The sequence below is a fragment of the Pistacia vera genome, unplaced genomic scaffold, assembly GCF_008641045.1.
Source record: "Pistacia vera cultivar Batoury unplaced genomic scaffold, PisVer_v2 Contig71, whole genome shotgun sequence".
Taxonomy (NCBI): Eukaryota; Viridiplantae; Streptophyta; class Magnoliopsida; order Sapindales; family Anacardiaceae; genus Pistacia; species Pistacia vera.
This window is the reverse complement of record NW_022196568.1, coordinates 747237-763550: the sequence shown is the minus strand read 5'-3', so window position 1 is coordinate 763550 and position 16314 is coordinate 747237. Positions and strand designations below refer to the sequence as shown.

Sequence of the window (16314 nt, the reverse complement as noted above, 5' to 3'; positions counted from 1 at the left end):
ATTTGTCCTATTTTTTTTTTAATTCATCCACTCATCAGAATGATCCATGAATAACTAATTATTATCCATTAATAACCACAAGTCCACAACCATAAAAGGTAGTTTTAAAAATTAAATATATATTTCTTTATTTTATTGGATGATCTTACCATAATGAGACTATCTCATACAAGTTTTTCTCGATATTTTTTTATCATAATGGATTTCAATGATATTTGTTTTGAATAATTTTTGAAATTATTTCCTCAACGACATGTCGTATATCTTTAAAACGAATGTCATATGTGTCCTATCTTATATGATCAACTTTAGATATACCCCTTGTGGATATGCAAATATCCATAAGCCCCTACGTTACAAACCGTTGTGGACTAAAAGTCTAAAAGTTGCCAATATCTCTTTGTACGAATTACTTGTCCACATTCCGAATATTTCATTAATTACAATTTTATCCTTAATCAAAATTACTTGAAAGTCACATAATTTTTTAGAAAAAAGAAAATTCATACCATATACATTAATTTCTCTTTTAAGCATCATTTTTACTTTAATACTTAATTTAAAATAAATTTGGAATTTTCACAAATGTATACAGTGTTTGACTTAATGAACAAAAATATTATAAAATAAGAAGATTTTGTTATTAAGAAATAAATTATAATCATATTACTGTCAATTTTTTTGGTTTTTAGTAATTTACCTTAGATAATATATTGAAGAGCAAACGATAAATTCCTACCGAGGTTTAGCGAAATCTCAAGTTGATACATTTAGTTGCATTTATTTTAAATTTTCACCTTTAAATCTTTAATAACCTTGTTTCCTTCATTTTAACAGATTTTCAACTTTTCACTTTAGCGTAACACACATTAGCATGCTAAATTATACCGGCGCTTTATTTGGGACAAGACAGTCTCATGTTAGCAAAAAAAAGCTCACATTAGCAGCATCCAAGCTGACAGTTTTTGGGTTTTTTCGGTTGATTCCAAAGTTTAAAATCATTTCTGAGACCACCGTTGAACTCCCCACAACCTCCTCTATAGAACCTGTATCTTCACTTGCCAACCTCACTCACCGTTTCCGACTAACTCCAATAGTTACTAACAGTGTTAGTTTAATAAATACAACCAGGGGTATCAACTTAGGATTTCGCTAAACCTCGGGTGAGAATATGTTGATTACTCTATATTGAAATATCAACAAAATTGGATGGTAGGATTGTAAATCATGACATAATATTTTTCTTAAAAAATACTTTTAAAGAATTTTATTAATATATTATGAATAATTAATATATTTTTTTTACTTTTTTTATTATTAATACACAGCCGCTCTCACAATATCTGGCATCAAGGCAAACTATCACCTGAACTACGAGAAAACAAGCTGAAGCTGTCTTGTGGCGTCAAGAATGTTATGATAGTACAGTCTTAATCACTATTGAAAAGATTTCTCAAACATGTCTCGAACAAACTCGTGTTGATTATTATAGAATAAAAAACAAAAATCAAGGGAGAAAAATTACTTTGAATGCATCAAAGTATTCAATTAAAATCTCCGTCTAAATTCAAGCTAATGAACTGATTAAGCACAATTAAAAAAAATTTATCCACAGGAAAATTGGTGCCTTGGGTCATGAATTACTCTTAGGGTGCGTTTGGTTCAGGGAATGTTGGATTACTGGGAATGTTAGATTACTGAAATCTTATATTATTTTAAAGATTATTGGGAATCTTAAAAAAAATGTATTTGGTTAATTGGTGGGTATGTTATATTAATATGTTTGGTTAGGGGAAATAAATTGATGGGTATGTTATTTAAATTACTAAATTGCCCTCTCTTTAAATATTAATATAATATTATTTTTATTATTAATTTTTGAATTTTTTTTAACCCCCAATATTTCAGATTTAGCTAAAACACTCCCGCTTATATAAAACTCTAATTTATGACAAAATCACCCTACCCTCTATCGCCACAGCAAACCACCACTAGAAGTCGTCGAAGGTCGTCGTGAGTAGCTCACCGTGACCACGAGGCTCCAATATGGCCGTTTTTGGCCATATTGATGGCAAAAAACGGCCATATTAGGCCAGATCCTTGGCCATTGCGGCCAGATTTGGCCTGATATGGCCAGAAATGGCCATATCGAAGCCTCCCAGCTACTCTCAGTCATTTTTAGGGACTCCGACGACTTTCCGGTAGCGGTCCGTGGTGGTTGGCCCGCTGTCAGCAGTGGTGGTTTGTAATTTGTTTTAAATATAATGACATTATTGTCCAAAAACTTAATTAAACAGGGGTAAAATTGAAATGTTATATTAATGTAACTTAATTTTAAAACAGGGGCATTATTGTCTAAAATTTTTATTAATAAGAGATAAAATTATAATAAAAATAAGATTACCCTGATAATTTTATAATACCTAAAAAAATAGAGGTAATCAGATTACCTCAAATATTACCAATAGTATGGTAATACAAGATTACCGAAATCTTATATTACTTGACAACCAAACATGGTAATCAAGTAATATAAGATGACATAATCTCAATAATCTTAGATTACCTCTAACCGAACGTCCCTTTAAGAATACACGAGTGTGGGATGTGAAGGGCCACCAAGCGACCTACAGTTGTCATCAGTGTGGATAGGGCCAAGTCCAATAGTGATGCACACAATTAACCAGATGCTAAATATGAAATCAAGATAAGCCAGAGCAGCTAATATAAAGAAGGTCAAGATCAGGGGATGAACCATCTCAACTTCCTTGATAATGTAGACCATCCACAATCTAAGGGATTCCCAGATGAGCCATCAGCTTAGACATTGACAGAAGATGATAAGATTATTCTGGTAAGGATAAAGGGTAACATTCATGAAGTTGGGTCATTTCACGATTCACCAAATATTGCTCTTGCAATGCAATAAGCAACTCAACATTTTTACCGCAACTGAAAACAAAGCTAGTAAGCTATCAAACCAATCTATATTTTGCCCCCACAACCACTTTAACTCTTCATTGATTCCCTCCACCTATCTAACACAGATATGGAGTTACTTCGTGATAACAACTAAGATTTTGCTAACTAAAACTGCACATTTTACCTAATTTCGTCCTCGTACCACCATAATAAATACCCTCTCTCCTCGTTTCGAAGTTCATCAAACACTTCTTTCATTAATCCTTTGCATTGTTTTCTGCAAGGACTAATATTCTTTGCATTTGCAATTGTTTTCTAGCAGTAACAACAACACTCAAAAAACAAGAAAGATGATGATGAAACAATCTTCATTCTCTTTTTCAGTTATCCTCCTCTTTCTCCTCCATTGTACCACAACACTAGCCCAGCCAGCCGCTGCACCGGCTGTACCAGCTGGCCCAACCGCAGCTCCTCCACCGGGTCCAATCGTAACTCTAAATCCACCCCCTATTGGAGCTCCAATTCCTTCAGGACCACTCAACGTCACCAGAATCCTTGAACAAGCAGGCCGGTTCACACTCTTTATTCGCCTCCTAAAAGCCACCACTGTCATTGAGCAGATCGAGCATCAACTCAACAACACAAACGGTCGCATGACAATCTTTGCACCAACCGATAGTGCGTTTTCCACTCTCAGTTCAGGCACTCTAAACTCCCTAACCGATCCACAGAAAGAATCACTCATTCAGTTTCATGTACTCTCTTCGTATATCGCGCAATCACAATTTCAAACTGCAAGCAACCCATTAAGAACAAATGCGGGAGACAACAGTAGATACAGATATCAGCTTAATGCGACTTCTTACTCTAATTCAATCAACATATCAACAGGTATTACTAATGCTAGTGTGTCTGCTGTGATATATTCTGATGGGCAGCTTGCTGTTTATCAAGTGGACAAGGTGCTGCTTCCTTGGGAAATTTTTGGCTCTAAGCCTCCAGCAACGGCTCCAGCACCAGCACCAATTGCACCAGCACTCGCACCTGGGAAACCTAAGAAGGTGAAGCCTGCCCCCATTGCAGTTACTCCTGTTAATGATGATACTACTAAAGTGGATGCCTCTGGTGCAGCGAGTCTGATGACCATGCAAAATGTGGTATTCTTTTTCGCTGTTATGGTTGCACCAATCATTTTTTCTTAGGCAAATGGAACGGTACTGGTGATCGATTATCAGTCTATATATTTACGATGAGTGCTTTGCAGTAACTGTCATTTCTCTATATATGTACTAAGGCAATATATATATGTGTATGATTTTGCCTGTTTGAGTTTGAATTTTGAGGATTATTTATGTTATCTAAGTCTAGTTATATAAAATTTGGAATTGTACTGCAGAAGTTTGGTTGTGGAGAAATATGAGGGTTATGACATTTAGTTAGCTAGACTCATTACTCTTCCAGATGACCACAACCCAAAAATAATCTCTCATGTATCACACTATGAGATTTCCCTGCTGAGTTATATATATATATATATATATATGAGGAGTTCAGATCATCACTAATCGAATGTGTTTAATTGTATTTTTGATATTATTTTTCCTATAATAATACATAAATTATATATAGAAAGTTTGTCATAAAATAAATATCCAAATGAATACTTATATCATATATGTGATTATCGGGGTCAATATTGTTGACTTTTGATCATGGCACACTTCTTAGTTAGCTGCTCCTGACTCTTCTCCAGTAAAAGATTTTTTTATAGTCATAATATTGGGACCAATTAAATTTACTATAAAGAAGTTATCATTTAATAGAAAGGTATAATTACAAGAATTATTGTTTTGATTTCTTATTTTATAATTCATTTTTAGTAGGATTTCAATTCATTATTTTAGTAGCATTAGGATAGTACGGAAATAGATATTAAAGAGTCAATGTAAAATTGAATAATCAGATTCGATAATTTCATTACATTAATCAAATGAATATTAATGTCTTCCTTAATCATCTAAATGAGCAATAAGTCGTGTATACTAGCTTTAATTGAAGAAGAAATCATTATTGGAATTAGAGAATAAGAGGAATGAGATAATTCTGAGCATGATAGTAAATAAATACCAAAAGTTTCATGTTAAGAAGCTCTAAAACATGCTTGAGAAATTAAAAATATTTTGGTTTCAACAAGAAGTTGTCCATGCTGATGACTTATTACGTATCCATAAAATAAAAGATGTGGTAACAACTCTAAGACATAAATCATTGTCTCAAACAACTTTAGCTAAACATTTTATTTCATCTTAAACCTTTAATGTAATATAGCATATATTTTTTGCAATATACATATAATTATTATTATGTAGAGGTAAGTTCCTTAAGATAGGACTAAGAAAAATTATAACTTATTATAATGTGAAATTTATTCTTATTTATAACATGTCCAAGTTAGGACCATAATTTTTTATTTTATATGAAACCTAGTGTTACTTATTTATAATAAAAGTCACCGTGTTTTCTGGAGGAGTGGAGGCCAAATAAAATCAAAAAAAAAAATAGGCCGAATAAATTTTCCCAGGCAAAGTAGACTAAACACTTTTCCACCCGCAACCTTTGAAAAAAAACATTTTCGCACTCGTCGTTAATTCCTGTCAATCAATTATGTTATCTTAGGGGTATAGTAGCAAAAAGACTATAATATCCTCTACTGTCTGACTTTACAATTTTAATGAGGCTAAATACCATTAAATGTATTTTCACCCATAGTTTGGTTCATATTAATTTTAAGGTCAATGATTTAAAAAATTTAGAAAAAAATCAATTATTTAAAAAATTAACCAAAAAAAAAATCGTTGACAGCCTTTGTTGTCAACGACGGAATCGCACCAATCCAAGTGCGATTCCAGCCAAATCGTACCTGGGCTGGTTGATCCAACACGGAATCGTACTTGGCCAACTGAATTTCTTTCTGTTTTTGAATTATTATTATTATTATTTTTTGAATATTTCTATATTTTTACTTTTGGAAGTTTTTGTTTTGTTTTTTACAAATTTTCAGTTTTCCTTACTTTTTTTGAAAATTATATTTTTATATACAACAAAATCTCTCTATAATAATACTCTATATAAGAATAAACTTTACATAGTCATAAAAAATTATAATCACAATTTATGATAGTTATAAATAAGAATAAACTCTACATTGTAATAAGTTATAATTTTTCTAATTCCAGCCTTGAGGAAAGTTGCTTCTACATAGTAATAATTATCTATATATTACAAAAATATATATGTTATGTAAAATTAAAGGTTTAAAATGAAATAAAATATTTATTTAAAATTATTTAGGACAATGATTTATGTTTTAGAGTTGTTATCACATCTTTTACCTTACGAGTATGTAATAGCTCGTTAGCATGGATACCTTCTTGTTGAAGCCAAAATATTTTTAGTCTCTCAAACATGTTTAGAGCTTCATGGCACAAGACTTTTTATATTTCCTTACTATTATCCTTATGATTATTTCTTTTTTCTTCTTGTCTAATTGCAACAATGATTTCTCATTTAGTTAAAGCATACACGATTTGTTGCTCATTTGGATAATCGAAGAAGACATTAATATTCATTCGATTAGTGTAGTAAAGTTGTCGAATCTGATCACTCAATTCTATAGTGACTCTTTTATTCTCCTCATCCACTTCATTTGTAACTTACAATTAATTGACATTAGTTGTCCTAATTTTGCAGTGCTTAAAACCATGGCAGAACGACTTACATCTACCCATGGTTTGGAGAAATGACAGATTGGTACCCAAAAGGTTTCAAAAAGACAAACAAGTACCTTTTGTTAGGGAAAAGACTAGAATGCCCTTTGAGAAATATTAGTTTATTTTTTTAATTACTTTTAGACCCCTTAAGTTTATTAATTCCATCAAATACCCCCAAAAAAAGGTTTAAAAATTAACAAAAACACCCCCACCCACCCATACTTGCCAGATTCCGATGGCCACCGTCGGTGGTAGCTGGAATCTATCACAACGGTCTACGCCACCACCGAAATCTGGCAAGTATGGGTGAGTGAGGGTGTTTTTGTTAAATTTTAAACTCTTTTCTGGGGGTATTTGATGGAATTAATAAACTTAAGGGGTCTAAAAGTAATTAAAAAAACAGACTAATATTTTTCAAAGGGCATTCTAGTCTTTTCCCTAACGAAAGGTACCTGTTTGTCTTTTTGAAACCTTTTGGATACCAATCTGTCGTTTCTCCAAACCTTGGGTAGGTGTAAGTCGTTTCCCCCTAAAACCATTGACAATTGTCTGTGACTTCACATCAATTGACCATGCATCAACTGCATTTACAGTTCCATCAATGACACTTATTTTTGCTGATTATAAGAAACAATCTTTTATCCGTTTCAAAAGTAGGCAATCGAAGCCCTGAATTGAAATCTTAATATTACTAAAATATGAATTGAAATCCTAATATTGTACTACTAAAACATGAATTATAAAATAAGAAATCAAAACTATAATTTTTGTAATTACACCTCCATTAAATTATAACCTCCTTATAGTAATAAAATTAATTAGTCTCACCATTATGACTATAAAGAAGTTTTACTGTAATTTCATAGAATATATATTTTTAAAAAAAATTGCAAGTTTAATGAAAATTGTTTTGTAGTTTTATAATTTTTAATTTACAGATATAACTACAAATAAAAGTTTTTGCATCTTTTGATGGAAACACAATTATAATTTAAGTGAAAGTATAGGGATAAAATTGCAAACCCAAAACTCTGTGGACACATATGTAATTTCAGTGGTCAATCTCGTCAAACCTCTATTTTAATAGTAAAAATTGAAAATAGGGGTTCTAAGTGACTAATTTCCAAGTTGGTGAAGGAAACTGTGACCTATTTGGATTTTAGGGGTGTAAGTGACATTAACCCTATAAAATATATTGTGTAAATTGACGAGAATGTCCTTCTACCGCTAAAACTAAAGTCTGAATTTTGACTATTAATGGGAAAATGTTTTTTTTTTTTTTTTCAAAGTTTAAGGTGGGAAATTGTAAATGCACCGAACTTCGGGTGGGAAAGTTTCATTCAGCCCAAAAAAATATTAGAGTTCTTTCATATTTCTGAAATTTTGGCAGGAAAAACTCAAAACAGTGAAGCACTAAGGTTTTTTTATTTTTTTTCCTGATAACAGAGAATAATAAAAAAAATATTGCAAACACAAGCATGAATTCAGCAAGTCTGCGCATTATTGGAAAATCCGGCAAATCATATTCCAGTCCATTAGGGAAAATGCACCCAATAACCCATCTTGTCCTCTTAAAGTTAAGAAAAAGTAATTAATGGTGCGACCATAGCAACCCCAAACAAAACCACATTTTGCATGGTCATTACCAGGCTCACTGCGCCAGAGGCATCGGCGGCATCTGTTTTGCTATCATCAGGACTGTATGCAACGGTCGCAGGCTTCTCCTTCTTAGGCTTTTCAGGTCCCGGTGCCGGAGCAGTTGCTGGAGGCTTAGCTCCAAAAATTTCCCAAGGAAGAAGAACCTTATCAACTTGATAAATGGCAAGCTGGCCATCTGAGTATACGATAGCAGCTACACTAGTGTTAGTAAGGCCTGTTGATATATTCACTGAATTGGGATAAGCGGTNGGACCTAATTATGTCACTAAGAATTCAACTTTCTTGAAAAGTATAAAAAAATAGAAAATTATGAGCAAGAAAATGGAGTTTGGCTAGTTGTGGAAATGTCATAAAAAAAAGCATTTAATAGATATGCCCAATTCTTTTGTTGAAGAGTGGCTTTAAGTGGTAGGACTTGGATTTCACATATCTTTTTCACACCGCCCAGAATCAGCATTCACCTTAGAGTCAATAAATGCGTCCACTTTTATTATTATTATTGTTAGAACTCAAGCCTAATTTTGATCTACTCACCAACACAAAACAATCACACCAAGATTCAAGATTAAAACAAACACACAATCAAGACACGATTTACCGTGGTTCACTTATCCTTTTATGGATAAGCTACATTCACGTTGAGCTCAGGAACGGTATGAGCTCGTTGCATTTTCTATTATCAAGAACAATCAAGATTACACAGATTCGACACTCACCAGATCTACACAAATGCAAACTGCAATCAGCTTAACAAGATACCCTCTAAGTATCCCTAACCCGAGAGAACAACACTCTCACTCGAATGATTAATCTCTCTAACCACTCGAACTGATTACATCACAATCTAGAATAATAATCTCAACCCTAACTCAGAAAATGCAAACCCAGAAAAAACCCTAAGAAACGTGTGTCTCTTTTATTTTGCACGAAAGAGAGTTTATATATGGTTTGACTGAGTGACTGATTCTGGCCGTTAGATCTAGAGTGCATCCTGCGGTCTAAATTTGTCTCGGTTATTATGCCTAAAACGACGTCGTATTCCTTTACCCAAAACGACGCTGTTTCAGGCTTACACTTTAACAATCTCCACCTTGGAAGCACTGGAAACAATCTCTTTGTGCAGCTTGCCCAGTACCATTCTGTCATAGCTCTTTATCACTCCAGACTACTTGATATACAGCAAGTTCAAGCAGTGCTTGAACTTGGCTGGGGTGATAATCTTGGTGCCCATATCTGCTGGATTCTCTTATGTGGGTACCTTCTTAAGTTCAATGATTCCACTTGCAACTTGATCCCTCACGAAGTGATAGCGGACATCCACATGTTTAGTTCTTTCGTGATACACTAGATTTTTGCTTAGATGAATCGCACTCTGACTATCTGAATACAATGTCACCTTTCTACCAATTAGGTTTACTTCTGTCAGAATTCCTTTTAGCCATAAGGCTTCTTTAACTGCATCAGTTACTGCAATGTACTCTGATTCTGTTGAAGACAGTGCTGCAATGTTCTGCAACTGTGATTTCCAGCTTATACAATTTCCACCCAGTGTAAAGAAATATGCAGTAGTTGATTTCCTGGTATCTTTATCACCTGCAAAATCAGCATCTACAAACCCAACCAGATTAAGTGTAGTATTTCTTTTACAGTATTCAAGCCCAACACAAACAGTACTGTTTATATATTTCAGCATCCATTTTAGAGCAGTCCAATGTTCCATACCAGGGTTGGACATATACCTGCTTAACATGGAAATGGCAAAGGCTAAGTCTGGCCTAGTACTAATCATGGCATACATTAGTGACCCCACAACATTAGCATAAGGAACAAACTCCATTTTCAACAGTTCTGACTCAGTTTTGGGACATTGGGACTTACTAAGTATAAACTGACTGGTTAAGGGCATTGAGACTAGTTTGGCACCAGCCATGCCAAACTTTGTGACTAGCTTCAGTAAGTAAGATTGTTGTTGCAGTCTAAGTTCACATCTCTTTCTATCCCTATTTATTTCCATGCCTAGAATTTTCTTTGCATTTCCTAGGTTTTTCATGCTGAATTCAGTGTTTAGCCTCTTCTTCAATTCACTAATCTGGGTTTTTGACTTACTGATCAACAGCATATCATCAACATATAATAACAAGTAAATAGGCAGATTATTGTCCATTTTAAAATAGAAGCAATAGTCATATTGACTTCTAGTGAATCCTATACCTATTATAAAGGTGTCAAACCTTTTGTACCATTGCCCAGGAGACTGTTTTAACCCATATAGAGACCTTTTTGGAAGGCATGCATGGTCAGGGAACTTAGGGTCAGTAAACCCCATAGGCTTGCTCATATAGATTTTTTCTTCTAGTGTTCCATGAAGGAATGTAGTGGTGACATCTAACTGCTCTAATTCCAAGTCTTGATATGCAACTACAGACAGCATCATCCTAATTGTTTTGTATTTTACTACAAGGGAGAAGACTTCATTGAAGTCTATCCCCTCCCTTTGGGTGTAGCCCTTAGCCACAAGTCTGCCTTTATACCTAGGTAGGTCAGCTATGGAAATGCCCTCTTTAAGTTTGAATAGCTACTTACATTGGGTCAGCTTCTGATTACTTGGTTTTGGAACCAATGTCCAAGTTTCATTTACCTTTAAAGATTGCATTTCCTCCCCCATAGTTGTTCTCCATTTGTCCCTATCCTTGGATTCCATGGCCTCTTGATATGTATCAGGTTCAGACCTAAACACCTCAGTACCTGCAAGCAGAGCAGTGTAAATTAGTTCTACGTATGAATACCTTGAGGGTGGTTTTACCTCTCTTCTTGTTCTGTCTCTGGCCAGTTGATAATTTGTCAGTTCATTTTGTTCTGGTTCTAGGAACTCTTCTGTTTCTTCATCTTCAGCTTGATTAGGTTCCTCAGATGCATTTTCAGTTTCAGGCTGCTGGGTAGTTTGTGCTTATGCTTGAGGTGGATTTAATTGATGGGTTGTGGACTCCACCTCAATCTGAGTGGTATTAGTCTGTCTAGTAACTATTTCTGTGCTTTCGGTGGTACCTTTATCAGGGTTAATGCCTTTGCATGGGAATACTCCCTCATTAAACACAACATCCCTGCTCACTATGATCCTGACCCCTGGTGACTCTCTATCCCACAGCCTGAATCCTTTTGTGCCCTCAGGATATCCAAGGAACACATACCTAGTTGATCTTGGTTCCAGTTTTCCCCCCACTATGTGAGCATATGCAGCACAGCCAAACACTCTTAGATGCCCTAGTTCTGGTCTTCTTCCAGACCATCTTTCTTCTGGACTGATTAGACTTATTGCTGTGGAGGGACTCCTATTCACTAAATAGGCAACTGTGGAGAGTGCCTCTCCCCATAATGTTTTTGGAAGGTTTGAAGTGATCAATAGGCACCTAACTTTGTCTAGAAGTGTTCTATTCATTCTCTCAGCCACCCCATTTTGCTGAGGGGTATTTCTGACTGTCATATGCCTCAAGATCCCCTGTTCACTATAGAACTTGTCAAACTCCAGATTACAGAACTCAAGCCCATTGTCAGTCTTAAAGGCTTTGACCTTTCTGCCAGACTAGTTTTCAACTAGGGTTTTGCATTCTCTAAACTTTTCTAGGGCTTGATCTTTTGACCTAAGTAAGAATACACAGACCTTTCTGCTATAGTCATCTACTATTAAGAGGAAATAATTGTTTTCATCATGAGATTTAACCTTTTCTGGCCCCCATAAATTAGAATGTAGATAATCCAAACAGTTGTTTGCTAAGTGAACTCCCTTAGGAAAACTATTCCTGTGCTGTTTACCAAGTACACAATTTTCACAGAATTCTAAACTAGTGACAGTATCTTTCCCAAACTGTCCTAGCCTATTTAGTACATCCATCCCCTTCTGATTCATGTGGCCTAACCTTAAGTGCCACCTTTTAGTTACTGATAAATTTGGAGACCCAAGAGTTGTGCTGTTACAATCAAAATAGAAACTACTACAAAGTACATAGAGACCATTTTTCTTTTCTCCTGTCAGCACAAGATTTTCATTCTTATAGACATTCAACCACCCATTGTTTTCCTTATAGCAGCAGCCTGCTTCATCTAGGGTGCCTAATGATATGAGGTTTCTTTTTAAGTCAGGTATATACCTGACTTTGGTTAACCTTATTAGTTTTTCCCCACTTAACCTAAGGGTTATGCAGCCAATTCCCTTAACTCTACATGCTTGGTTGTTCCCCATGTACACAGTCTCATGATCAAAATCCTCAAAGTCTTGGAACCAACTCCTATTAGGGCTCATATGGAAAGTACAACCTGAATCTAAAACTCATTCTTTTGTAGTGTCAGATATTGACATTGTTAGGACTTCTGGTTCATCCATTTGGTTACTAGTGGTGGCTAGGTTACTCTCTGTATTACCTAGTTTCTATTTCTTCTTCCAGTCAAAACAGTTTTTCTTTAGTGGCCTGTCTTGTTACAATAGTAACATTTCCTGGTTTTTGTTTTGGTTTTATTGTTTCCTTCCATTTCTTCTTATTCTTACCCCCTTGATTTGGCTGAAATCCTTTACTAGACTGACCAGGTTCTAATCTACCCTTCACAAATAGAGTGCTATTGTTCTTCTTAAGAGTTTTAAGCTCTAATTCTCTAGCCTTAAGACCGGCAACTATCAAATCAACACTAAGTATAGTACTGGAGTACTGAAGAGCATTTTTGATTACTTGGTAGTCTTCAGTTAAAGAGTTTAATAATATCATGTCACGACTTGTCTGTCCTAGTTCTTGGTCTGTGCCTTTCAAAATTAGATTCATCTTAAGAAATTCGTCTAAATTTTGCTCAATGGACTTCGAATTATCCATCTTATAAGAGAATAAGGCTCCCTTTAAGAAAGCCAAATTCGGTGCAGACTGTAAGGCATATAAAGATTCTAATTTACCCCATAAACCAAGAGGAGTTTCGAATCCATCTACCTTCCGAAGGACACTGTTCGAGAGATTCATCACGATCAAATTATAAGCTTCTTTGTCAATCTCTTCCTTCTTCTCCAGTTTCTCTTCTGACCATTTCTTGGGATCCTTTTCCAGCGCGATTGTAACCTTGTTGTGTGAGAGGAGAGCTTTCATCTTCTTCTTCCAACTCCCGAAATCGATCTTTCCATCGTATTGGGAGATCTCCATACGAGTAGTGCTCATTGTACTTGTAATGGCAGGGAAGGAAAGTCTAAGGTGTACGTAGCGTTGTTACACCAAAGGTTGCCAAGTACTACCAGGTAGTTTTTAAGGCGATTACTGGTTTTCCAGCCGAGATACCCTTACACTTTATCAAGATTTGACTCCCTATAACCAATTTTAGACTCAAAGGAATCACTAATTCGAAAATCCAATTTCCCGAAACCCTAATTTTGCAAAAAATCCCAAATTCGCAAAACCCTAATTTCATAAAAACTTCTTCTATCGAAACAACGGCAGAGAAGGAAAGTCTAAGGTGTACGTGGCATTGTTACACCAGAGGTTGCCAAGTACTGCCATGCAGTTTTTAAGGCGATTACTGGTTTTCCAGCCGAGATACCCTTACACTTGGTCAAGATTTGACTCACTGGAGCCAATTGGAGACTCAAAGGAATTACTGATTCGAAAAAACCCCCAATTTCACGAAACCCTAATTTTGCAAAAATCCAAAATTCGCAAAACCCTAATTTCGTAGAATCTTCAACTTCAAGAAATGGCTCTGATACCACTGTTAGAACTCAAGCCTAATTTTGATCTATTCACCAACACAAAACAATCACACCAAGATTCAAGATTAAAACAGACACACAATCAAGACACGATTTACCATGGTTCACTTATCCTTTTATGGATAAGCTATATCCACGTTGAGCTCAGGAATGGTATGAGCTCGCTGCACTTTCTATTATCAAGAACAATCAAGATTACACAGATTCGACACTCACTAGATCTACACAAATACAAACTGCAAACAGCCTAACAAGATACCCTTTAAATATCCCTAACCCGAGAGAACAACACTGTCATCCGAATGATTAATCTCCCTAACCACTCGAACTGATTACACCACAATCTGGAATAATAATCTCAACCCTAACTCAGAAAATGCAAACCCAGAAAAAACCCTAAGAAATGTGTGTCTCTTTTATTCTGCACGAAAGAGAGTTTATATATGGTTTGACTGAGTGACTAATTCTGGCCGTTAGATCTAGAGTGCATCCTGCGGTCTAAATTTGTCCCGGTTATTATGCCTAAAACGACGTCGTATTCCTTTACCCAAAACGACGCTGTTTCAGGCTTCCACTTTAACAATTATTATTTCTATTTTGATGACAAGTCAGTTTACGCGTATCTCAACTAATCTTTCGAGATGTTAGAACTATCAATCGGGTACAAGCTCCAGTAACCACCAATATTAACAATCATGAGGACTCGAATTCGGAATATCATATTAGATTATTTTCTTGCTCTTTTACCCTCAAGGGAACTCAAATTTAGGAGGTTATGTTAGATCCTCATCTTCTTACTCTTTTACTATCAAAGAGATTCGAATTTGAGAGGTCATGTTAGATTCTTCTTTGCTCTTTTACCATCAACCCATCCAATGGTGTTTAATGCGTTCACTTTTTATCCTTCAATTTTTCAAATTATTTTCCGTAACCCATTTCCTCTTAATCGCGTGTTAATTGAATCAACAATCCAATGACATGGATTGACGTGGAATTTCTCGATAAGATTTTATCCAAATGTAATTGTATATGGGTACAAAACATATGAAACTAAATACATTGCGGATTCAGCATTTACACGTAACTATGTCTATACCCCCCATGGTTTTATTATGTTTAATATGGAATTTTTATAAAATTTTAGTTTCAAGGAACTCATGTTGAAAGGGTGTTTGATTCTATTTCTATCTCACCATTTAGATGATGAACCTAATACAGTGTGAATGATCTCTACGAACCTTGCATTATGGAGTAGCAACAACCCATTAAAAGCCAGGAAAAAATAGGTTTATTTAAGAGCTTGACAAGGACGCAGCTCTAATCCGAGACTAACGCCAATGCCGTGTTTGAAGATGACCCTTGTCGTGGAATCGATGGCATTATGATTAAATCATTTAATATATCTATAAACTAATCCTTAATTATAAACTCCTATACATAGACAATTATGAGCACGAATGTCGATAATAACACTGACCAATAATTTGTCTTGATGTGTCAAGCTCTGTGCTTGACAAATGAGAATGGTTGGTGTTGGTGGTGGACTTTGTGCTTCACTAACTGGCACCGACAATTACTCTTTGTGCTTCACCAACTTGTACCTCCTCGTGAATTCTGTGTCACTCACCCAATTAGCATATCTTTGGTAATCTCTTGAAACTTTGTAATTAATTTACTGATCTTCAATTAAATGCATACTGTTTTTAAGGTTAATTGTGATGGAGAGTTTGGCGGGACCATTTAGAGAGCCAGTTAAGAAATGCAGAAGATCCAGAGATATATCGAGTAGGTTTATGATAAGTGGTGGATGTAGAATTATTACACATGCTCTAGCAGACACATGATTTCTGCTCCACTTCACTGACAGTGTATGCTCCACTGGTTGCCATGCTCTACATCCAGTTGATAAGTAAGAACGGAGATGGCACATGAGCATATCTTTATCCACAAAATGGATGAACCAAATAGACACTATCCATCAATGTAAACGAGCTAGTTAAATTCAATTACGGTGAAACATTGACAAGACAGCGATAGTTGACGTGGAGACCCAACTGGTTGTCTTTAAGATACCTTTATGTTCTTGATTCTTACAGAGGTTAATTAGTTTTAGTTTTCGTTTTGCAGAAGTGGGAAGCAACAAGGACGTCTTCCTGAAAAGCAAAACAAAAAGTAAAAGCAACTATTTCAAGAAGGAAAGCGTTTTCAAGTCATTAACCGCTGTTATCC

General features: G+C 35.2%; 1 protein-coding gene and 1 long non-coding RNA gene across 3 annotated transcripts; both read left to right on the top strand.

The window, feature by feature from the left end:
* The first annotated feature begins 3179 nt into the window (after nt 1–3179).
* Nucleotides 3180–4251, top strand: LOC116114450 (fasciclin-like arabinogalactan protein 12). Its single transcript, XM_031400599.1, has one exon. It carries the CDS (start codon nt 3273–3275, stop codon nt 4122–4124), a length of 852 nt encoding a protein of 283 aa, XP_031256459.1. The 5' UTR covers nt 3180–3272; the 3' UTR covers nt 4125–4251.
* Nucleotides 4252–15579: 11328 nt separating this feature from the next.
* On the top strand, nt 15580–16312 carry LOC116114448. Of its 2 annotated transcripts, XR_004125549.1 has the most exons (3): nt 15580–15730; nt 15953–16142; nt 16213–16312. It is a non-coding gene; the product is annotated as an uncharacterized LOC116114448 (long non-coding RNA). The 2 variants fall into 2 exon arrangements; XR_004125548.1 differs by lacking the exon at nt 15580–15730 and having other exon boundaries at nt 15867–16142.
* Nucleotides 16313–16314: the final 2 nt, after the last annotated feature.

What these genes read in the sequence shown, in the direction of transcription:
- LOC116114450 (XM_031400599.1), top strand. Translation starts at nt 3,273, where the DNA reads ATGATGATGAAACAATCTTCATTCTCTTTTTCAGTTATCCTCCTCTTT.